At 39.2% G+C, this 24,055-nt stretch overlaps 3 protein-coding genes and 1 non-coding gene across 6 annotated transcripts; all 4 read right to left on the reverse strand.

Moving 5' to 3' along the window:
- Nucleotides 1-148: 148 nt before the first annotated feature.
- kansl2 (KAT8 regulatory NSL complex subunit 2) lies at nt 149-8,924 on the reverse strand. Of its 2 annotated transcripts, none has more exons than XM_068597082.1 (10): nt 8,850-8,924; nt 7,328-7,585; nt 7,056-7,198; nt 6,747-6,861; nt 6,263-6,426; nt 5,949-6,112; nt 5,343-5,439; nt 3,875-4,128; nt 2,481-2,684; nt 149-400 (listed from the first exon to the last, which is right to left on the reverse strand). In XM_068597082.1, the coding sequence occupies exons 2-10, from the start codon at nt 7,576-7,578 to the stop codon at nt 308-310; spliced, it is 1,485 nt and encodes a 494-aa protein (XP_068453183.1). In that variant the 5' UTR covers nt 7,579-7,585; nt 8,850-8,924; the 3' UTR covers nt 149-307. The 2 variants fall into 2 exon arrangements, with proteins under 2 accessions (XP_068453183.1, XP_068453182.1); XM_068597081.1 differs by having other exon boundaries at nt 150-400; nt 7,026-7,198.
- Nucleotides 4,836-4,968, reverse strand: LOC137801234 (small nucleolar RNA SNORA2/SNORA34 family). The gene has a single exon (XR_011079701.1). It is a non-coding gene; the product is annotated as a small nucleolar RNA SNORA2/SNORA34 family (small nucleolar RNA).
- A 2,363-nt stretch (nt 8,925-11,287) lies between the features above and the next one.
- Nucleotides 11,288-17,201, reverse strand: ccnt1 (cyclin T1). 2 transcript variants are annotated; one of them, XM_068597153.1, is made up of 9 exons: nt 17,022-17,201; nt 16,297-16,378; nt 16,077-16,205; nt 14,280-14,340; nt 13,510-13,572; nt 13,343-13,388; nt 12,992-13,155; nt 12,771-12,841; nt 11,288-12,637 (listed from the first exon to the last, which is right to left on the reverse strand). In XM_068597153.1, the coding sequence occupies exons 1-9, from the start codon at nt 17,192-17,194 to the stop codon at nt 11,378-11,380; spliced, it is 2,049 nt and encodes a 682-aa protein (XP_068453254.1). In that variant the 5' UTR covers nt 17,195-17,201; the 3' UTR covers nt 11,288-11,377. The 2 variants fall into 2 exon arrangements, with proteins under 2 accessions (XP_068453254.1, XP_068453253.1); XM_068597152.1 differs by having other exon boundaries at nt 13,343-13,397.
- A 628-nt stretch (nt 17,202-17,829) lies between these two features.
- Nucleotides 17,830-23,455, reverse strand: sarnp (SAP domain containing ribonucleoprotein). The gene is made up of 11 exons (XM_068597154.1): nt 23,402-23,455; nt 21,882-21,981; nt 21,615-21,658; nt 21,434-21,504; nt 20,791-20,842; nt 20,474-20,547; nt 19,849-19,886; nt 19,606-19,631; nt 19,450-19,518; nt 19,058-19,144; nt 17,830-18,912 (listed from the first exon to the last, which is right to left on the reverse strand). The coding sequence occupies exons 1-11, from the start codon at nt 23,432-23,434 to the stop codon at nt 18,871-18,873; spliced, it is 636 nt and encodes a 211-aa protein (XP_068453255.1). The 5' UTR covers nt 23,435-23,455; the 3' UTR covers nt 17,830-18,870.
- Between the last annotated feature and the right edge of the window lie 600 nt (nt 23,456-24,055).

Consider the following 24,055-nt stretch of genomic DNA (forward strand, 5'->3'; position numbering starts at 1 on the left):
TCTTGTAATGTGTTTTTGTTAACCTTGTCTGTGTAAGTCTGTTGTTGTCGATGGTGACAAATGTTTCCCCACTAGGGATTCATAAAGTTTTTTATTTATCTGGAGATCATTAACTTCAACAAATATATCATCAAATTGTATATTTGTGGACGAAAGATGAGTGTCCTCCTTTTATTTAAACAGACACCCAGAAAAAAAACATCCACATGATGACCATAAGTACAACAAATGAACGTATTGTAATGAACGTATGGTTAAGTTATCTGTGAAAGTGAAACATATTCTTTACATGAATAATTCTGTAGTTTCATCTCGCAGCATCGACTGCAGCAGAGACAATGTCTTGGAGTGAATCATCGTCGGCGTCTTCTTTTTCATCTCCTCCAACGTCTGACACCACCTAGGTGGAAGAACAGGAAGTTAGGAAGGATACTGGCACATTCTCTCTGCTGTTGTGACTAAAATGAGGTGTAATTTACAGCCAAAAGAACACTTTGCTTACTTGTGTTGATGTCATGGTGGAAATTCCTACATGTGTGTCTGAGATGAAGTACAAGAATGTGGAGACGCAACAAAAAAAATGATTGGTTTCTTTACTGACTTGCTTCAAGTGGTTTGTTTTTATAACGTCTTGCTTCAAAGCCCGTTCAGATTTTAGAGGATGGTTGACAGAAGTGTGGTGAAATCGTTTGGTCCTCAATTAAAAACAGTGGCACGACGTCACATTGTGAGTGAAGTCCGGCCGACGCGTGGAGCTTCTTCCACACCCGTCTCAACATTCACAGAACAATCGTGGGATGGAAAAGATGCATGCATCTGCAATTTTGTTCTGCAAATTTAGTTAAAATTTGCAAAGTGTTTGAATGGAAAACTGTCTCGAGACCCGCAGGCCTCAAAACTCTGGCAAATGATGGAAATTTACTGTTACAACCGTTCAATGCGCTGCAGCAACAGACAGGACCACATGCTCAGTACATCACGTTCAGTGAGTTATATACAAAAATACAAAACGACTTAGTAAAAACTATTTTTGTTCATATAAATTTTTCGTCAGCCAGATGAAGACAGTTTGACAGCTGGTTCAGAGGACAGGGAATTAAAGGTTAAGTGAATGGACGCTTTAATTCCCAGTAAGACTACAGGATGTGACGGCACAAGCAGTTAATTCTTAGTACGACGTAATAAGCTGTGATTTGAAATGACTTTAATCTTAATCAACTTATTTTGCAGTGTGAGATTTTCTGTTTTAGTTTTTAATAGTTTTATAATTAAACAATGTTTTTGAACATATACCGTTTCAATTGGAGTATTATTTAATGGGTAACTATTGTTATGTTTTGGTCAATCACTGTTGGCAACATGCATGTTTTTTGGGGATAAAAAAATAAACATGTAACTTTTTATTTTTAAATGGGGGCATTTTCTGTCCTGATAGTCAGTCAACAGTAGATGGATGACAGAAACTGAGTGGAGAGAAAAACGGGAGACGACTTGCAACAAAAAGTCCTCTCAGAGACTTGAACCGAGGATATTCAGGTCAAAGCCTTTAACCTCCCCGCAAAATAGATATTCCAATAAAAGACAACTATCCCAATCTATATTTTCCGATTTTTTTTTTTTTTTTACACACTGCAGCCAGAACTAGTTGATTGTCCTACATTTTACAAACATTAGTGACGCAAGCTGAGAGATTTCATTAACAAATAGTTTTTCCTGCCAGTTTGTATCGGCCGAAGAGATCCCTTCCCAACATGCTCCCAGTGTACAAGATGAGACATAATACACAGATGTGTATCTGTGCAAAAAGTATATTCCATAGATTATCTGAAGCCAATGTGTGTGTCTATCTTTTTAGTATTAAAAGTCCCTCTCAACACTTCACTGGACGGTTTCCTTGGTGTGAAGTCCGTCTCTTGTTAGAACAGTGACTGAGGATTTGGTTCCCCATCATTTACACTGGAAGCATGTTTGGAAATAAAAAGCCAGAAACCATTGTGGCAAGAAAAATAAAAAAGCAACAATGTTTACCTGGCCATATTGTTTAAGACACTACTGCATTTTATTTCTTAAACTGCTCTGCAACTTTTATTTATCTGACTGTTTTAATGCATTAATGAATGTTCTTAACTGTTAAATCATGTTTTCTTCTGTATTATGTTTTGATACTTTTAATGGTTCTATGTGAAGCACTTTGAATCCCCTTGTTGAAATGTGGTATACAAATAAACTCACCTCGCCTACGCCATAAAATGTGACAAAAATACCGTTGTTACATTTGTCAAAGAACCTTTAAGATGCTTTTGTTTCTTCTACAGTCTACCAGTCATCAATCGCACAACATGACACCCTTTATAATTGATATTGTACTGACAAAGATTGTGACCAATATTTTATTAGACCCATACATTACATACAATGAACAGCGTATGGGCACAAGCATTCAAGAGAAAGACTCAAGAGGCCCCTGATTGAGAGTTAACCTGATCATGCATGATGGCATCCACATCTCTCTCCGAGAGCTGTCCCGAGGCGTCGAGGTCGGCCTGGTCCGGGTCTTCTCCGGTCAGGATGTCCATCGGGCCCTCGGCGATGGCTCTGATGGTCTGGTCCTCCAGGGCCAGGGCCGTGTCAAACTGTAGAGGGGAAGGAGGGCCCTGCATGCCGTCCCCTTCCACATCCAGGTCCTGTATAATAGGATGAAATCTAAAGCTTAACATAAAACTTGTAGGAGCCATTTGAAGTTGTATGTATATATGTTTTATTTATGTTTACACCTCCGACCACCAGGCGGAGCGTCCTCGTTTTGGGATAATTGGATCAATGCAATCAGCTTCAGGTGTCGCTGCTTTGTTTGTGGGAGAAGTTTCTGATTTTGTGATCTAGTGTTCTCTTCTGCCCAAATTGGTGTGTATACTTTTTTTTAATAAAACATTGTACAGTAATAAAACGGCAAATACTGAGCTAAAGAGATTTGTGGAATGAATCGTAAATTTAGATCATCAGGACAACATCTCAACTAAATCTGACGGGGACAGCCCTTCAGTGGCTTGTTAAGAGTTGCAAACAGTCACTGCACTACAGAAACAAGTTTTGGTACCGGTTGTAGTATTTCAACCTTTTGCTGGATACATTTCTGCCTTTTATGGTTCTGGTTTAAGTCCATTCCTCCATATCTATCTATATATATCAACAATTTACAATCATTTTGAATTCTCTCTAAAAAACTCACATACCCACTATCACACAGCAGACCGGGTCGGGTCGCTCGGTCTGTACTAGTTTACGCCAGAAATAAACCATGTGAAGTTCAGCATGGCACAACAATGTTTCTGCTGCCGGGAGACGTGTTTCGGGAAGGGAAAAAAAAAACGTTGTGAAATAGTTCAACCTGTCAATATATGGCCGATTGACTATTTGAGTATTTTTCTGGCTGCAATTAAAGTCAAACTTTCCCAAACTCTTAGCTCGGCCGCACTGCACTGCAGAAATCTTTTCCGTAGATAATGCGCTGCAGCTCGACGCAGGCCACAATTCAACTACTGCTTGGTGCATTTTCGGTGTTAGGGTGTTTTCAAACCTGCATAATTAGCCACTGGTTTTACCCTCTTTTGTTGACTTAATTGAGCACAACCACCATACTCAAAACAGCATCAAGACCCTTTAGAAGTGGCCTCAAAAACAAAATGGCATGGTTCTTTTGTTATGAGAACATATTTCCGATTCAACTTCACAGCAAGTTTGAGCTAAACAGGCTCCTGTAGCATGTCAAGGTCTGACCTGGCCAAGCAACCTAACAATAAGTGTGGCACTCACATTTTTAATACAATGCATATACATTAGAGGACAGTGGTAGGGGTAGGTCATGTCTACGTACATCACTGAACTCTAGGGGAAGGCTCTCTGTGGGCTGAAGCTCTGCAGCACTCAGATACATGTCTCTGGTCGCAGTGGTGATCTGCTCCTGTGGTGGAGGTTCCTGCTCGGGCTGGTACATTGGGGGAGGCAGGGTGAGGTGGAGCGGGCAGCGAGGATCGTCAGACTGTCCCATGTGCACGCTGCGTTCACATGGGACATCCTTCAGGCCTGGGCACATTTTGAAAAGCACCTGATTGCTGTCCTGGAAGATATCTGAGTGTCTGGTTGTCAAGGACAATGACGTCCACACACAAATACACACAAAAGTAAAATAGTTTTGACATGGATATTATTAATGACTGAAGAAATATGAAGTCAAGATTATCGCTGGCAAAATGGATGTTGTTTGCCCCAGATGGATTCAAAACTCAAAATTTTTAGACTGTAATAACAGTCAAAGACTGAAATGCTAATCTTAGATTATCCTTGCTGTCGGCGGGCGCACCAGAAAATCATTTATGGAACTCCAAAAGCACCATTTACATGTGTAGGGATGACACAAAGAAGGCCTATTCGTTTTTAGATGATCTAGAAAACAGGAAGTCTTAAAAATCTTCATTTGAGTAAATATTTTAAAGCCTAAAAAGAAATCGTTTACAGGATATTCAACCTTTGTTTCTTTATGATTTATGTAATCCTTAACAGGGTGTGTATGAAGACAATACAGTAGTTCATGAATATGATATACGATAACAGGGCTCGCAGCTCTGACCTGATGTGGCAACTTCTTCCTACATACGCATTATGCAAACCAAATATGTTGACGTCATCGCATCAACTAAAACGATAATTCAAAACACACAAAGTTAAGTACTTGCAATACAACAACTTTCTTGAAAAACCAACAATGTAAATCTTGTTGAAAACATGAGAATACCCTCAGTGAGTTGGGGTTAAAATGAAGGTAGGTTGAGAAGGGATTTTGTTCCTTCCAACTGAAAAGATTAGTCCCTTTATAACTCTGGGAAAAATCAACAGACCACAGGAAGGACTTTCTGTAGGCACCTTTGAAACCAACAGCTACTGCAAGCTGCTCGTCTTGATCAGGGCCATGGTGGAGATGGATCAATGAGTAGATAAACTAATTAAGAAAAAAAAACAGGTTTAAATTGAAAATATATTCAATCGATTCAGGGGCCTTAATTATTCTGAGTGAGAAGGTTCATGGTCCAGTGGTAGAAATTACTTTGGTGAATTGTGAAATCAAAGCTTCACTGATGATGACATTTCATTCACCACGAACAAGCGTAATTTAGAGTAAATGAACTGAGACTTGATTGAACAAACTCTGATCAGCGGTTTCCATCTAAGGTTTAGTCAACTCAGGAGTTCGGTAAATCTGCTTTCTGAAAGAGCACCCAGGTTGTTTTGTATGCAAACGATCACACTATTTTCCAAACACATAATGAAAAGCTCATTGAGGATACGTGAGACGCAGTGACGAGTCATGGGCAGGGAGGGGTTGGTACATCGGGTTCCCTCCTCAAAGGAGATGCACTTCTCGTGCACCGTTCTTGAGAGTTGCTACAACAAAGTGAAAAAGACATGTTAAGACAAAAAAAGTACCTTAAAAAAAAATAAAAAATCCTTTCTTAAGAACTATGAATCACCCATTAGAAAACAATGCCAATAAAAATGAGTTGAAATGTTATATATTTTAGCTGTCGTAAACAAAATTATTGAAGACATATCGCTCCTGTAAACATTTGTCTTCAACAATGAATTAATCAAATCAGTTTATCGCCCAGCTCTAAATGAATATTAAGTATATTCGTTAGCTGTTATCTCGCATGCAATAAAAACATTTGCTGTTGGATAACACTCGAAAAAACAAAGATAATTCCCTTCTCACATGTACACTAGTAAAGCCATGGAAGTTTCAGACATGATATCTTTAAACCTGTACAGATAAACTTGAACCTATTTAAGGCTAGATATTGGGTGTAGCGAGACAATTTTTTTGCGGTTTGACGAACTGACCCGTAAACATATTAATGCCTCCTAGTTTTACTACTACTGTGATGGGGTCACACCTGAGATGCTCCTTCTGTCACAGCCTGCCTCCTCTCCCTAAGCTGCCGGTGCAGCAGGGCTTCAACGCCGTACCGACGACGGTATCGGCGCAGAGCTTTGAGCTTCTTCAGGTTCTCCCTCTCCTTGATTGACAGACCTTCTGGCCCCGTCAGCAGACTGCTCCCTGAAAGCAACATAAACAAGTACAGATAAAGCTCAGGGTTTAAGGTCGTAAACATGACAGGATGTGGTGTGATTTTCTAGAAAGAATTGATGAACATGTATGTAAACAAGGCAAAAAGTATATTTAGTAACCCTTTTGTTGTATACTTACCGAGAGTTTCATGCTCCACTTTGCGGTTGTGCAGGTATCTGCGCTTTTTCTCTTTTAGCAGGTGCTGCAGGCGTTTAAACTGGTCGATGTAGAGGGACTGGAGCCTGATGAGTTTTTCTCGGGTGATGAGTGCCACTTCCTCTGCTGTGTACACCCCTGCATGTCTGAGAATAGGAAAAAAATAAAGAAAATGTATTCAACGGAAAAATGGTCATTTGTGCATTACATTGTGGGCATGTAATGCTGTACATCAGCACACACTCAAAAATCCTGTTTTTTAGTGTTTGAAAATACAGATTGGCCACACTTCTTTTTGTTGCCTGTCCAAATATATACCTGCTTGGTTTCATTTGTAGTATGAACTGGGTTACAGCTATTGCCAAAGGCAGTAAATGGATGTCTACGCAAACATCCAAAAATTAAGATTTACACTACAATCCAAATCAAAATGCAAGTTTAGATTTAAAACTTAAATTGATCTTACTTCAGAGGATCCTCGTGATCACTGTCAACACTGTCTGCCTCACTGTCAGGGTCTCCTCTCCATGTTTGGTCAAGAACCAAAGGACCCTGCTCCTCCTCACTCAGGCTGTCCTCATCTGTCCAGAAAAGGTGATGTAAAAAATGTAAATCACATTTACAAATGTTAAACTGCAAAATAACTGACCACATCAATTCCCACCTGACATAATACAGAATAAATATCAATGCACATGAGATAAAATGGGGCAAACAATGAAAAAGTCTAAATAAAACATTGTACCTAGAATACGGCTAGCTTCAGAGCGCCCACCGTCAATGCTGCGAGTCTCTGCACGGTTGTATCCACTAAGCTGGGACAACAGCGACTCTGGGGATGGACCGGAAGACGCCTTTCTCATCTGAGCTCGGAGGGCCATGGCATTCCTGCGAGCATGCTCTGCACAGAACGTCACTCTAAAAAACAGGAAGAGTGATTGGGAAAGAAAGGGTCTTCATACTGAGACTTACAGTTAATAATGAAGCTGATGTGTGTAACTTGTTTCTTGATGTTAAAAGCAAGTTCAAGTTTGACTTTCCACTCACCCATCTTTGCGCTCAACTTTGGGTGCAGCATTGGGGCAGCGCTTTCCATTCTTGGCAGAGACATAGCTGCACTGCTTGTACGGGGCACTCTTATCCTCCAAAATGTGCTTGATGCAGAACTCCAGGCCATCAAGGCGGGGCTGAGAGCATGGTCGCTGGGTAAAGGAGCATGCTTGGGGCTCCTGAGAACGAGGCGTCTGGGTCACTCGGTTTCGACTCGAAGGCAAAACGTGGATTCGTATCCTGTTCATTACAAGCCTGCCAAAATGATTTGTTGAAACAATTAGTCCGTAGATTGATTAATCAATTGTTCAACTAATAAGCCAATCAATTATTTTGACAGTGGGTTAATACATTATTTAAATTTGGAAAAACAAGCAAGCACTTTCATTCTGGCTTCTCAAAAGTATAATTTTGCCCTTTTGTTTCCTGTGTCTTGTATGACAGTAAACTGAATATCTTTGGGTGTTGTAATGTCAGTCAGACAAAACAAAAGACTAAAAACATCACTAGTAGTGCCATGCATAATATAATTATACTGATATCAATATAATATAGATAGCAATCAAGATTATATTGATACAAGACTTGATATTGTCATAGATTGTGGATATTGTAATATGGCACAAGCGTTGTCTTTTTTTGGTTTAAAAGGCTGCATTATATTAAAGTGAATATACAGAATGTTCTGACCTTCATACATTAAGTTACTCATATCCACATTATTGATGAGTATTTATTTTAAATGTATCTTGTTATTTTCTGATATTTTCAGACAAAACATTGAGACACGACATATATATCACATACATTTTTTCGAAATCTTTAGCATTTTCGGTATTATGGTGTCAAATTTAAAATAGAACAAAATCGGTTGTCTACCATTGGTCAGACAAAACATTTAACACTATTAATCTTTTAATAAAATAGTAAGATTATAGGTACTCTAACTAGCTACATATTGCAAAAAGTATATATGTATAAATACAATAAATTACATGTGAATTATTTATCGGGTCTAGAGGTCCGAGTTGTCAAATGTGACGTTGCAGAGTGTAAACACGCAGAGGCAAACAAAACTAGGATAAGCTAACACGATATCGTTTTATTAATATTCACTGGAAAGAACCATGTAAAACCAAACGTTTCTGTTATTATATTATTATATTCTGTTATTGTATTATTATTGTTATTCAGTTTGGGTGACTAACGTTCGTCACCACAACTTTGTACGTTAACGTTAATATAGGGACACGTTCACATCAACGACGCTCATTAACATAAAAACAGTGTAAACCGTACTAACGTAAAGACGTAGCGCTAGCGCGTCGGGCTTCAGTTATGGCGCGGCCATCTTTGTTAGCAGTTGCTAACATTAGCCAACCGCTACTTTTCACAATTTGTAGCTAAAAAGGGAGTTTTGCGGAACAACGGCAACAGAAGACCATCTGCTTTGTTGATGTCAAAACGCCTCCACGCCAGAAAATGAATAAATCCGCCTTTATTGTTTGTAACTGCTTACCGTTTGTCACAAAGGTCCGGCCCGGTTCAAGTTGCTTACGAAGCACACCACATAGGTTTCCCTGCATTCCCCAGTAACTGCCACTGTAAGCGCAATATCAGCCCACCCACTCACAGCTGTGATTGGACAACACTCAATGCATTTCATTGGCCAATCTAGCTGCCAATCAATGTGGCATGAACGAAACATATTTTCACTCCGCCCACAATACTGCACCACTGAAGTTTTACAGAAGCGTGTAATGCAGCAAGATTTTTCTTAAAATATTTATTGACTTTAATTGAGAATAAAGCAACCACATATTATCAAAAAGAACAGTGTTCACATGTAACATTTTAACTGAAAACAAAAATAAAATCCCAAAACGTTTCATTTCCAGACCTGAGTGTCGCTAAAAACACCAAGACATGAAAAACATGAAACTTACTGTAGCTATTGGATTTTGCATTGTTAGGTTGCATGAGCGTCTTCCATTGTTTTCTCACATATGGGTTTTATTTTTAAATGAGCATCTTTTTTATGACTTGCATCATAAAGTTAATACTTTGAATTTTTAAATTTGTTCAGATCAATTAAAACAATTTTCAAAAATGGCAATATATTGGGCATCTATTCTAATAGCCTAACAATTATACATGTAACACTGTCATTAGCATTGTAGGCAAACCTAGTGAGATAAATATTCAGTGCATTTACTGTTTCCCTGTTACAACCAAGAGTTGAATAACCAATAAACCTCTGCTGCCTGAGCAAAGAGCTGTAATCTTTTCAGCTTATCTTCCATATAATTATGGGAACAAAATATATATTACAATTGTATGGCTGATGATTTGTTGTACTGCATTACTGTCCAAAACAAATATGTTTTTGAGGGCGGCTAAAGTTGGGCAGGTGATGCATGAACCAGAAAGTAGGGTGTTTGATCCCCGGCTGCTACTGTCTGCATGTCGAAAGGACCTTGAGCGAGATACTGAACCCAGAGTTGCTCTCCAGGTTCTTTCCAGCTGCCCACTGCTTCTGAAATGCTTAGGATGGGTTAAATACAGAGGTAATCTTTCATGTAATGTACCTGTATGTCTATAAAGTATGTAATAGTTTACGTTTTTTAAGTTGATTACAAACTGATAAAAGAAAGCAGGTTAAGAGCAGTAAGACTATACAATTAAAACCACATAAAGCTTAGTATGAATTAAATGTACAGATGATACCCGATTTCTCTTGCCAACAAGTAGCACCTCTTTCACTATTTAAAAAAAAACAAACAAATTCATCATGAATTCAATTAATTAGAGTAGGTGAGCACCAGCAGGAATATATATATTTTTCTTTCTGGCAGTTTTTTGGACGCTGCGGGTCAACACCATTTAGAATGGTTGTACATCGATACATTCGGCCTATTTCCAAAAAGACTGGTCTTCCAGGAGAAATGGATTAACATGTGCTAAATTACATGACATAATTAAAAACTCACATTTCTTTTCATAAGGGATTTTTTTTGTTGGCAATTCCTTCATTGTGACCATACTGTGAAGATATGTTTGAACCCTTTGATAAAACCATAGATATATATTGTCTTGGTATGAACTTTGTCCATTAGTGTAATAATTAGAGAACTGATTATTAATATTTTACAACCATTTAAAACAATGACTGCAACACACAAAATCTTAAAACAAAAAAAGTACAAGATTTCTTAATTTACATCTTTTTTTGCAATTTTTCATAACAAAATGTAAAAAATAATTCATGTTTGTTTTAAACATTTTACAGTCCCTGTACAAGCTTAATAATGGAAGAAATAAAATAGATAAACACCAGGGATGGGCTCTCACATTTCTTTTACATTATGGCTGTTTGAGGGGGGATGGGCGAGGGAGAGGGAGGGGGAGAGAGATAAAAAGGACAAAAATATTGAAAAGATGGCTTTGGAGACATGCACTCTCAAACTAGCCTGTACAGTCTTGATGAAGAAATATCCCTCTGCCCAAAAAGAACAATGAGGGAAAACCTTTAAAAAAAAAAAAAGTATAAAATAGGGCTGTTTTTTTATTTTTAAAAGCATTCAATTAATAAATAACATACTATAAAAACATTATAAAAAGACAATCGGAAAGAAGACCTAACTAACAGGTGTGATGAAAATCTTTTAGTTTCCTCATGATTTCAAGACAATGACTTGATCCAAAACAGTAATGCTAAAAAATACCAGGTCCCATTATCACATTTTATTTGAGTTTACCAGAAGAGCTAAAAATTATTATCTACACTTTCCTGTATTTTTTTTCCTCATATTTTTGCAAGCTTTTAAAGCCTCTCATTATTGCCCAAAAAGTGTAAAAACAATAAGGTTGACTACTTATTTATCTCACCGGTACATTTCACTGCTGTCACACTGAAACCTATAAAAATGTTGGGTGAGTTGAAAAACAAAAAAAACATTTAAATTAAATAAAAAAATACTTTATGTAACAAGATGGATATTGGGGATGTCAAGGACAATGTACATAATGCGTCTCCTGATCGGGAACTTATTTGGGTAACGGCGGCAGTGGGGGAGGCGGTTCTGAAGGGAGTGGTGGGGGCCTGTTCCCCCTGGAACCGCTGTACCGGTATTCCCCATATTGGGATCTGTAGTTGAACATGGACGGCTGGGACGGCTGGACCCCCTGTGCGCTCAGAAGTGAGTTCAGCATTTCAAAAGTGTCCTGGTATTCATTCGACTGGGCTCCCCCTGCTGCGCCGTGCCCATTAGTGTCCGTCTTGTCGCCTTTGGAGTGGGGAAAGCTCCCTTGGTGATGGGGGAGACCCAGGGCGGGGAGAATGTCTGAGCCGGGCCCCAGAGTTTGCCCAGAGGAGGAAGACAGGGAGGGTAGCTGGTAGGGATTCCTGGAGGACTTGCTGACTTTAGTGACAGGGTGAGCACCTGCTGTGGGATCTTGGGAGTGTGTCCTCTTACGTGACGCCGAAGAGGACGATGAGCTTGTTCTAGATGAGTCGCTGGGGACTTTTTTGCTGCCTCCGACAGTCCCACTCGAACTAGATGAATGTTTGTGTGAAGAAGAGAGTGAAGCACCAGTAGAAGAGGAATGGTGGTGATGGTGGTGATGATGGTGGTGGTTAGACCGTTCTCTGTGCTTGTCCCTGCTTTTTCCCTCCTCTCCCGAGCTCCCTCTTTGCTTCTCAGGCACTCGTATTCGAACTTTGATGTCCTGCTCCTGACCCCGGGCGCCGCCGCTGTGCCCGCTGCCTCCTCCCCCAGAGAGAGGAAAGCGCATTTTTAGAGAGGTCCTCTCATGCCTCTCCTTCTCCAGGGGGATTTTCAGAATAATGGGCGACGGGTTGGACATGTCAGACGAGGATGAGCTGGACTGCTGGTGATGCTGCTTCTCCTTCCTCTGCTGCTGACCAATGAGAGCCTGGGCAGCGTTGGCATAGTCCCTCTTCACGCTGGCCTCCATGTTCTCCAGCTTCCGTTTCTGGGCAGCCAGGACGTCTGCGTTCTTGGCCCGGTACTCGCTCAGCGACACCTTAGCTGGAGCGTGAACCTCGTTGTTTGCCTGGTCAGAAGCAGCCTGGCCCTTTCCACTCCAACTCGCAGCACTGCCAGGTTCATCCCTGTCCTTGTCACCGATGGATGAGGAAGAGGAGGCGGAAGGTGGAGCCGAGAGGCTCATCAAGCCTGCCACGGTGCTCTCCGATGAGGCCATAGAGATCATGCTCATCATGGTGTCCCTTTGGTCTTCGTCCTCCTGAACTTTTGTCTTGGCTTTTGGTGTCTGACCTCCAGCCTGGGAGCAGAGAAAACAGAGCATCACTGTTCAGTCATTCAATGATAAATGTACACTTGATTCAGGATGTCTTGGCTGAACTCCGTTAGTCAAAAAGGAGACATGAGGGAAAAAAAATTAAAACAATTAGTACCTTCCAGTTGCGAATCCGTTTCAACCGGCTGGGTGTTTTCTCCAGAATCTGCAGGAACTCGTGTGTGAGCTCTGAAATAAATCATGGAAAAGAGAAGACAAGATCAGCTGGAGCAAGAAAAACTTCAGATCAAGTATCTGATGTGTGACTTGTAGTTCCTTTTCAGACACATTTTTCCTGCGAGTTATTATCTACATTGCGAGGTAATTTACAGCACATACCATCCAGCAGCTCCAGCGTAACTGTGGGATCAACATACTCCCACCAGTGTTTGCCGTCTGTAGACACAGGGATCTCCCAATTGGACCATTTGCAGGCAAGGTGGATGCACACACAGGCCACCACCGGCGGACTGTACTGCAGGCAGAACGTGGTCAAGTGCAGACTACGTGGCAGGATACATCCCAGAAGGCAATAAAAAACATAAGGAGAGAGAGAAGAGAGAGCAGACATATTGAGTTAGAGGATTGTACACAATATCCACAAAATATATGAAAACATGCAGCTCAATTTTACTGTTCATATGCCTAAAACCACAGAATCTAATATTTTACAGTGAACTGTGAATATACCTGTTAGTTGCCATAAAGTATGATGTTTGAGCCAGATCCTTACTCGCTGGAACAACAATAGAGCAAAAAAACACACTTAAAACCTGCGAATTAATCATGTAACATGCACTTTCCGATTATGCTGAACCATACAGACAATTTAGCAAAATTGAAGAGTAGATGCTCACCTCTGACAAGCTGAGTGCACTTGACAACATGAGTATGAGGATGGTCAATGGTGATTTCAAAAGCTGTAATCAAAATAAAATAAAAAATGAAAAAAAAGGGACAAAAAGAGACAAGCCTCGATAAATGAAATGCAGAAGTCAAACTAACATATACACCACAGATTTCATTTAATTATTCAAGTCCCTGAAAAACAGAAAAATAATACTGTTATACCAAACTAAGTGTTGCAGAGATTAACTTGGCTCTTCCAATAATATCCTGGACGACGTGAAAACAGATGAATGTGAAAAAATTAAATGCATGCCGATACAATCCAGGTTTCCCAACTCTTGCTTTGTTGCGTGATACTGACTTGTTTAAGAAAAAAGAAAAAACACACAATTTGGTGTTTTAAAACAAGTTATCTTCTTCAACTGCCTACAAGCTTGAAAACATGGGGAAAGATTAATCCAGTGAGAAAACATACTAATAGCCATTGTTCAGGATGCAGAGATTCGTCGGAGTCCTCAAACAAATGGCTTAAAAAATATGTAGACAAGAAAAAAAAGGGGGGGAATGTAAAAAGTTATGGACATAATAGAAACCAAAGCAGAAACACTGTAATGCAACAGTGGGTAAGTGCTGCTAATATTAAGCGTAAATGTCTCTTTCCTGTGCTGCTAACATGGACTTTCTGTGGACAAAAGTTAAAACAGGTTAGCACTATTTTTATAATTACATGTGTTCCTGGAGGGAAAGCAAGAGACCCAGTTTTTCCTTCCCAACTTACCCAAGGTCTGAAGTATTATGCTCTCAAGAATGACCAGGTCTTGGGCTTGTTGCAGGTAGGCCTGAGGTTGAGGAGACAGGCACGTTACTCACTGGGAAGCCTCCATCCGTTGTCAAATACATAAAACCCACTTTTTATGTGGATCTGACAGAGCCTCACAAATAAGTATCACATCACATAATCACACAACCTGGGTCACTGAAAACCTACACAGACACTGGGATATATTTTTGTCTTTTGCTTTGAACCATGTATCAAGAAGGAACAACACTTGAGGAAATGGTGTTGCGATCCGGCCCCCCAAAAAAATCCCAATCTTCATTTACACCATTGCATTACGGCATAAGATAATACACAGGTTTCAAAATGGTGATTACAAACAGAGTTTGATTGGAAGTTATTACCAGAAATAAAAAAAATAAAAACACCATAAAATAACACTTTGCAGTACTCAAATGCAAAAAAAATCACAAAACAATACTCATTAAAAATACACACAAAATGGCATTTTTTAAATTCTGCAAATCTCATACAAGTAAATAAGTCTTGCAAATGACAATATTGAATGTCAGTATCGGAGACATTTTTCTCCAATAACTCTGTTTTACCGCGTTTTAAATCCAACACTGAACAGCTTTGAATGGAAGCATATCCTTCACTTAACATGTTGGGACCATCTCAATCATCTGTTTCGGTCATGTTTTTTAACTGCTCAAATGCTTTGGTCAATGGTGACCATTTTGTTTTTGTTCAGTATGATGAGCTGTGAGTGAGGCAGTGTCGCCCCGAGTAAAGCACCGTTGGCATATTATTTTAGGTTCTTTCTTTTAAGGCGATTGAATAGGTTTGTTTTATTGCTCTAGAAAAGCCTGTCGTTGCTTGACAGACATCGTTGGCAAGAATATCTGACACTGCATACCTAAATCATTCCTATACAACTAACAATGTTACCCATTGCATGACCCACAAGATGGTTCGTTACACAGAGCCACCTGAGAAGCCGTTATAGGACAACGAATAGGGCAGGCGCTTGATGGTGATTGGATACACCAGCTGTCAATCAAACTCCTACTGAAGCGCATCGAGAGAAGAGCATAAACATCTCTTCCATTGAGAAAAGCCTTCAGTGCCATTCTTTCCATTTATAAATACTCTCCGGCTCAAATATACCTGATAGTATCGCAGCCTCTACTCTAACATCTTCAGGAGCCGCCATTGTGTTGTCTCACAAACACCGAAACCACACCCATGGTTTACAATACATCACTCAAGAAAGCATCACATCCAATCAGCATAATCATCTATTGAGCTGTACCACTCTGTTGGTTTGCTCACATAGCGCTGTTCCACTGGTCAATGAGGTTATGTGAAGTTTGAGAAAAGATATCTAAGACATTAGATACCACAATCTCTGTGATTCGCTTGAAAAGTAGATTGTGGACACCTTCAAGATCGATCACGATCTAAAAACGGCCAAAGTGGTGCATTACAAAACACAAGTCAAGTTATTGTACCCAGTTTGAATCCAATGTGAAAAGCAAGAATAAATAAGAAAGCTCAGCGGTTAACTTATTGCCAAAAACACATTCCATAACAGATCATCAGCATTGAAGCTGCAATTAGAAAAAAATGTATAATCAGTCAAAACCAAAATCAATCTTCACAAATTCGGCTAATGAAACAATACATTCCCCTTCAGTCGTAGTATTGTGGAGATGACAACTCTACCCCATCAGGAAAGCTCAGGAGAAGACAGAGCACAATTGCAGGCAATTTTGACGACGGCCCAACACTTACATCACTGCGTACATCTGGTGAAGGATCCTGAGGATTGAGGCATGCATGGGCCACCTTGATAACATGTTCCAGCTTTCGGGGCTGCTCCTCGACCTTTGCAGCGAGGAAGAGGGCGGCGGGAGAAATAACCTGTTGAGGGTAAACAAAAATAAGTTCACGAGTTGATTTAACACAAGCGACAACATCTGTATAGAGGACCTCGGGTGAAAGCTATACTTACATTTCTGTGAAATCTGGTGAACGACTGGACCATGTAGAATCGATGCATGTACACGATGGCTGTGTTTATTGTAAGTTGAGACCTGATACAGGTCAGTTAAGGACAATGTAGCAAACAGTACCAACGTATCGCAGCAACATCATTGTACAAAGTGCATAGCAACTAAACAGAACTAAAACAGGTTTGACTAAATATGGTTTAACTAAAACTCAATATCACACCAGTGACAAACAAACATAACTCTTAGCTAGCTTCCAATGTTAGCCGGAAAACGCTACTGGGACAAATGCAAGCGTTGGCTCAATACACACACTATTTAAACACTTACGTTATACAAACTAAAAACACAATGTTTATAAAGAGTGTTGTTCCACTGAAGCGGCACAGTTTCTTCACAAACGTCCACAGTAAGCGGTAAAGCTAAAAAAGCTACCGTCCTGAAGGCCTGCCGACCACACAGGCCTGCTCCGGTTAAACTGCGCCGCTCTGAGATAAAGCTGCTCGCCAACGTTAATGTCGTGAAAAACACGAACCACCGCGTGAAATCACCCGGGGAAACACGACAAACAGCCGAAAATCCCTCAAACGGTACACAATAACAACACACAGGTCATGTTCTTTGCCCAACCGGCTTCACGAGAAGCTAAACTTCGCCAGCTAGCTAGCTAGCCAGCTAAGCTAGTGTCGGCTCGGTGAGCCGCAAGTCGTCCATCGACAAAAGATACACGTTGAGCCGCTGTCCCATGTCCTGCAGCAGGTTCGCCGCCTGTTGTCTGTAGGACAGCTCCTTGTCGGGATCAAGTCCAGCTCGCCGAGATGGGCTGTTGTCGATCTGTTGTCGTGTGTAGTACCATTTGTTATTACAGCTTGCAGAGAGAGAACGAAACGAAGCCGCCATCACTGAGAAGGACGATAGTTTAAAATTTCTGCGCGTCACAGGAACCTACGTCACACCGGTTCGTAACATTGTGTAGTTCCCTTGATGACCAGCAGGGGTCATATGTTTATATAAACATACATATATAAATATATATATATATATATATATATATATATATATAAATATAAATATATATATATATAATATATATTTGTATATTATAAAGTATGCATAGAGTATAGTAGTATATATAAATAATCAAGCGTTCCTTCTCTCTGTACACATACTTCATCAATCAAGCTGATTTTGATTCATTTATCTTTTTTTTTCCAAATAGTACAAATGATCACCTTAAGAATTTTTTTCATAGGTCTATGAAACCAAAATGATTCAAATGAGACAGTCTAGTACTGATGAGAATAATACCTGTGACTAATTATTACTCAAGAACTTAAGTAAATAACTAATCAATAACCTTCTCTTCACTATCTTCATAAACACAAGTTAGTCACCCTCTGACAAACTCCAAGTGGGTACAATAAGATACATATAGTGTAGAAATAATAATAAATAAAAAAAGGGAGTCAAATGAAGCAGATATCAAAAGTTGAAAACAATTTATTTTAAATCACAAAATGTTATAAAATGGACAGATAACTGAAGCAGTGCACCAATGGATTTCCGAAGAGAAAACGTAAAAATAGGCTGTCTGAAAAATCAAAAGTATAATTAAATACATATCATAAATACAATTAGGTGAATAAATCATTTTAATGGATTATTAGAAAAGGATTGATTAATTACATTACTTAGAATGATCCAATATAAAGGATTTACCTTGTACTCTTTCAACTATCAAACTCGATTCTTCTGTTTGTTTTTCCTGGTCTTTGAAGGAATGTATTACACACTTTCTATTTCCAATGACAAAAAGTTCCAATATTCCTTGTTGTGTGTATGTAATGGGGCGATGTTTAGATACCGGGTTGGTTTTCAGCTCCTGCATACTGGAGTCATTACAGTTTGGTTTCTATTTTTCTTTCTCTCCACTCACTCCTTTTCTGGCTCATCTTTACGATGCTTTGCTGAAACTGTAAGTCAATTCAAAGTAAAACGCTCAAAAATCCAGATTTGAGACATCTTTTATCAAGCACAGACCTTTAGACTGCAGCTGCTTCACAGTCAAATGCATTGCCTGCTTTCAACGTGCACCATTTTGATTTAAGATGAACTAATTATCCCGTACAAACATCTGGAAGGCTGTTACTGTGAAGCAGCTGCAGGAGCTGTGTGAAGACTTGATAAATGGACTTCATTGCAGCGCAGAGATAGCGGTGAACAATACATTTAGTTGAGGTGAAAAACAAAACCCCTATGTTACACATGAGCTAATATTTACCATCTATTTTAGAAACAACTCTAATTCCTAAATTAAAATTAAAGTTGTTCTAATTTACATTATCCACCGATATTGATGCTGCGTGAATAATTGAAAGCGATTTTCATTATTTATTTATGTTTTTTCCAAACCATTTAATGATACAACTAACGAATCTTTGCATTTAATTATACCTTTGATTTACAGGAATCCTATCAATTACATGTGTCATCTTCATGGTTTTCTGTGTGCAGTGATGAAAATGCTTTACAAAAAAAAAAGAAAAGAAAAAAAAACATAGGCTCTAAAATATTATTCACACTTTTCCAAATCTTTCAGCACGCTTCATTTTCTTTACCTGTAGAAAAAGATAAAAAAAGAAAACCTTAACATTAAAATCAAATCGCTCCTTTTTCATTCCCTCTGGTCCGTTTACATATAAAACATAAATGACCACAATTGTGTACAACAACAAAAATGCAAAAAAGAAAAAAAACACACACCTCGACCTCGGCTGAACCTGCAACTGCACCGGCTCCTACACCGGCAAATCTCTCCTTTCTCTTTTTCAGCTTTTCATCCTCTTCAATCTGCAAAAAAAAAAAAAAAAAACAATATTTAAAGACAAATTTATGACTCCAAAAGGACAGAATAAATGTGAAACGATATTGTATCTTCTTTCAATTAAATCATATTCATTAATAACTAAAATGTCTCGCACACAAGAGGTGAACTAAAAGAAAATACTTATTTTCATTTGTCAAATATATAATTAAAACAAGAGTATACTAAATTCCTTTCTAGAGGCCATTTATTTATCGAATTACTAGAAAGCCTGCTATATTGTGATGTATATCGTTATCGAGGTATGAAGTGACCGGTCCAAGCTCATCACCTTTTGTGAAACGGATGAAACGTTCATGCCAAATCGTTCTGCTCTCTTCTTCAGCTGATCGACGTTCACCTTCACGAGACACAAAAACATGTTTAATTAATACCATCTCATTGACTGGGGAAATTAAAAGAAATGTGTCAATGATGCAACACTTACAGGAGCTTTACTGTTCGCAACGACACCTGCGTGGGATAAAAAGATTATTAATATTGTGTGGTGAGAAGCAGCAGGTAGAAAGCAGTGAGACCATACAACATTATAAAAAAAAACACAGTAAAACTACATGTTGATCAAATACTATTAAGGTATTGCGTTTTCTATACGTTTGGAGGCTGGGAATTGAGATGCTGGTATTTCAAACTTTACTTGTTCACAAAAGAGCAAAGAGTGTCGACAGACCTGGAGTGGGACTGGTGTTCTCAGTGGATTCACCAAACCTGAAGAAAAATATTATAATCAATTCAACATGCCGTAGTACATTTACTTCAAGTATAAATAGATTTTATACCAACTTCACTGATGCTGTAATGTGCATAGACCTTTATTTTTAAGTGCCCGGGTTCAATTTTTAAGTGTCCAGGTTCACTTCCAGGTGTTTTAGGTCAATAGTATATTTTCATAGTAGTGAATTTGTCATAATGTAGAATTTGTCCACTTTCCAAAAAGGAAAGATTTAGCACTTTAGTAAAAGCATAGTTTGTTTCTTCTGCAACCGAATGAGCTGCACTTTCTCGATTTGTTCTGGACGTATCTTTCAACAAATAGAAAGTGACGTTTCGATTTCTTTCAAGCAGATTTATGTTTATTAGAAGATAAGTTGTCAGGGGGTGTTCTGTTGATAGCACGATGGCTAGTGGGGCTTTTAGTGATTGTTCACAGTATTACACATCACAGATGCCCAGTGAAGGCTTTGCTTCTGTACAATTGGAGCCATGTGAGGTAACGCATCTTTAAACAAACAAATAGCAAAAGCTGAAAGTAGCTTCAATAAAACACTCAGAGAAGGATCCTGGTTAAGCCTTACCTTGCTGCACGTATGGCCTTTTTGCTTTCAGCTGTTGCAGGCATGTTGAAACGTTCTGCCCTCTTCTGTAGTCTCTGCTCAACAAAAGATATAACATGTCAGATATAAAATCATAACAAGCCATCAGTCAGGGTTTTGGCTCAGCTGATCAATATTGGCAAAGGAATAATTAGTCTAATGTTTTATTATGAGTTATGTGGTTTTACACCCTCACACAGAGATACCACATCCACAAATGACATCCATTTTAATATTATAATATGCAGATTGAAGGATTTTAATCGGATTAGTAGTACATGCAACCATGTCATACGTACTTCAGTGGAAGATGGGGGAGCAGCTATTTTCACCACAGTCTTATCAGCAGGTCTGAAACAACATAGAGAGAAGATTTAGCATTACATAAAGTTCAGTCACAAAGCCAGAGCCTAGGTTAAAGAGTAGTGCTTCTATTGTTTCCGTAGACCATAAACTGAGGCAAGTTTGCGAAGAGCCGTTGTAATACTCAAAGTGGGTGGATTTACCCGCCGCCATCGTGGTAGTGACACTACAGCCTCCCTCTAAAAATGGGCAAAGAGGTGGATAATAATTGATGGGGCTGAGGCGGTTTCGGGTGACGCTGCAGAGCAGACGGCATCCGATCTGAGACTTCACACCCAAAAATATTCCACAACTTCACACCTTGATAGAATTTCAACGGGTAGGTTTTATACAGTTTCAACCACCAAACAGTTTTCATGAATGCGGAGATTGTCTCTGGAGACAAAACCAGTTTTTTGTACCAGACCTGTAAATTCTGTAAAGTTTGGCATTTTAACAAGACGGCCTACGAGGATTGACTTTCTTTTGCAGCCAGCCTTAACTAGTCTTGTGAACAATACTATCCAAAATCAGAGAAAAGATGCAACATTTTGATAATGCTTATTTTGTTTGTTGTAGACCGAATAAGAATAAGCTCACGGCTCATCCTCGGTAGACTCGGAAATCTTCTCGTCTTTCACGATGTCGGCAGTATCCCCTTTATTGAAGTCCTTAAAAGAAAGAGAAGAAAAAAGAAAGAAAAATAGAAACATTCATCACTGTTTCACAAAATGGTGTAATGAAATCTAAGAGCAAGTGGAAGTATCAACATTTACAATACCTCTGAATCCTCCGCCAGCACGTCATCCACATCCACATCTTCCTCTATTGTTTGGATTACAGGATAAAGAGAAGAGGGTCAGAATAAGGATAAAGGACAACGAACAAGACAGTCTCACTTTATAATCAGGAACCAACAGCATCTCGTATCAGAACAGCACATAGACGGCTCAACTTGATCCAGTTCTTGTGCTTGCTGATTACAATCTCTCCAACTATTTGCAGACTGTATCTACATCATGTCTGAATGTAAAGGACACCTCCTCACCGTGCTCATCCAGATAGGATTGCAGTCGCGCGATGAGCTCTCCTTTGTTTCCCTTGGTGTCCAGACCTCGGGCCTCACACTCCTGCCTCAGCTCGGCGAGCTAAAACAAAAGAAACAGGAACAGCACTTTTAATACCAGTACCATTTAACATCCGAGCTTTGCTGTTGAGGACTTTTAATGGGGAAAATGCATTCGTTACAAAGCAGTCGCAAATAAAACTGCTCAAAGTGACATGTCCGGATTATCCACTGTAACTCACAGTACTCAAGTACAGTGGTGAAGAAGGTATTGAGATCTTTTTACTCAAGTAAGAGTAGCAATAACTCAGAATACAAATACTCCATTACAAGCAAAAAAAGATAAAAGTAAAGTAGTATTAGTATCAACATCACAGCATCACTACGGACTACTGTTTTTTTTTTTTTTTGTCTTCTTTATATTTATCTTGCTTGTTGAATGTAAGTAGGAGGAGCAAAGTGTGACCAGCGTCAAATTTCTATGTATGTGCAAATTTACAAGGCCATTAAAGCCGATTCTGATTAAAGTATCTTAAATCAAAAGTACATATTGAGAAGCCCACGAGTGTGATTGAGAGAGAGAGATATATATATATATATATATATATATATATATATATATATATATATATATATATACATATATATATACATATATATATATACACACACACATATACATATTACTGATTACATATATTTAAAAGCAAGAAGCAATACATGTTGCGTACGGACATTTTAACTACATCATATTTTAAGTATAAATATTATCTTTTAAAGAGTGCAAATGTTAAATATTGGCCAGACTTGGATAGATTCAATGGAACAAAAAGCACAATAATATCTGAAATATAGCCGTAGTAGAGTGGAAGTAAAGTCAAGTCTCCAATAAAAAGGAAAAACTCGAGGAAAAATAAGAGAACCGAAACTGTAGTGTTACTTTCCACCACTGGTCGCGAGAGGGGGTGGGGGGGACATATTTAAAATTTAGTTTAACATCCACAATAGTTTTGAAGTGGAGGACGTGTAGTTTTACACGCGGCTCGTGACCAGAACCGCGCGAGGAACACACGGAATAAACATAAATTATTAATGTGACCGATGGAGGTCAAACACACCCGGTAGCCGCGGTCCGGTAGCTAGTTTAATGGTACCCCGGGATATATATGGCGGGACCCTTTATATCTAACATCGGGCGCAACATTTACAGTTTTAAATACACGTTACAGTCCAAGTTAACTTCCCCAGCGGCTTTTTCACCGCTACTGTAGCTCTTAAGCGTATATTTGTCCGCTCGACTCGTTTCGCGTCGTGTCTGAATGAACAACGTGAACACACGCCGGCTGCTCGCCTTCCCTCCCGGCGGACACGTTTCATACCGCAAACCTCGCTTTACCTCCCTTATCTGGTAGGTTATTGCAACTGACGGCGGTTACCGCGCATTATTTACTCACAAAAGCACCGTGTGTGTGTCAGAAATACATTTTTATGGCACTACCAACCTTCAGTTTCTGCAACTCTATCACTTCGGCCATCTTTCTTTGTTGATGTACAACTTCCTCCAATCAAACTGGAGCGGTTCTCCTTCTGAACACTTCCGCTCTCACTCGCTGGACGTCACAGCGCCGCCCGATGGACGGACTGATGAACTGCAGGCCACAGAACAAACAGGTTTTCTCAACCAAAAAGTATTTAGTTGTTTTAAAAGTACTAATATAAAAATGAAAAGACTTTTTTTAATTAGTTATTTTATTAATTTAATTAGTTTTTTAGTTTTCGTCTTCTCTACTATGCCATTACATACTGGACATGCTGATCAAACAGTGTACTCGAAGCTTTTTCCAGGTTTAATTTTCATCACATTATCTGTTGCATGAGTCTTTTCTTAACCTGAGACGTCATTTATTTTTTTACTATATGGTAGATACGTTGATGAAGGGAGTCAAAGGGTTCGTGATGAAACAGGTCTGAACAGGATTTGGTGTAAATGCTGACATTGTTTTAAAAAGAGGTTTAAACAGTGTGTTTGGCACATATAATATGGAGACAAAAAAATCTTTCAACAAAGTCACTTGATAGTTCTTGGAGTTGTGTGTGTGTATGTGTGTGTGTGGCAGGGGGGACAAAGCCGGATGAATTTAGGGAGTCACAAGCGC

The sequence above is a fragment of the Clinocottus analis genome, unplaced genomic scaffold (assembly GCF_023055335.1).
Source record: "Clinocottus analis isolate CAN_PGR_092001 unplaced genomic scaffold, fCliAna1.0.p SCAF_4, whole genome shotgun sequence".
Taxonomy (NCBI): Eukaryota; Metazoa; Chordata; class Actinopteri; order Perciformes; family Cottidae; genus Clinocottus; species Clinocottus analis.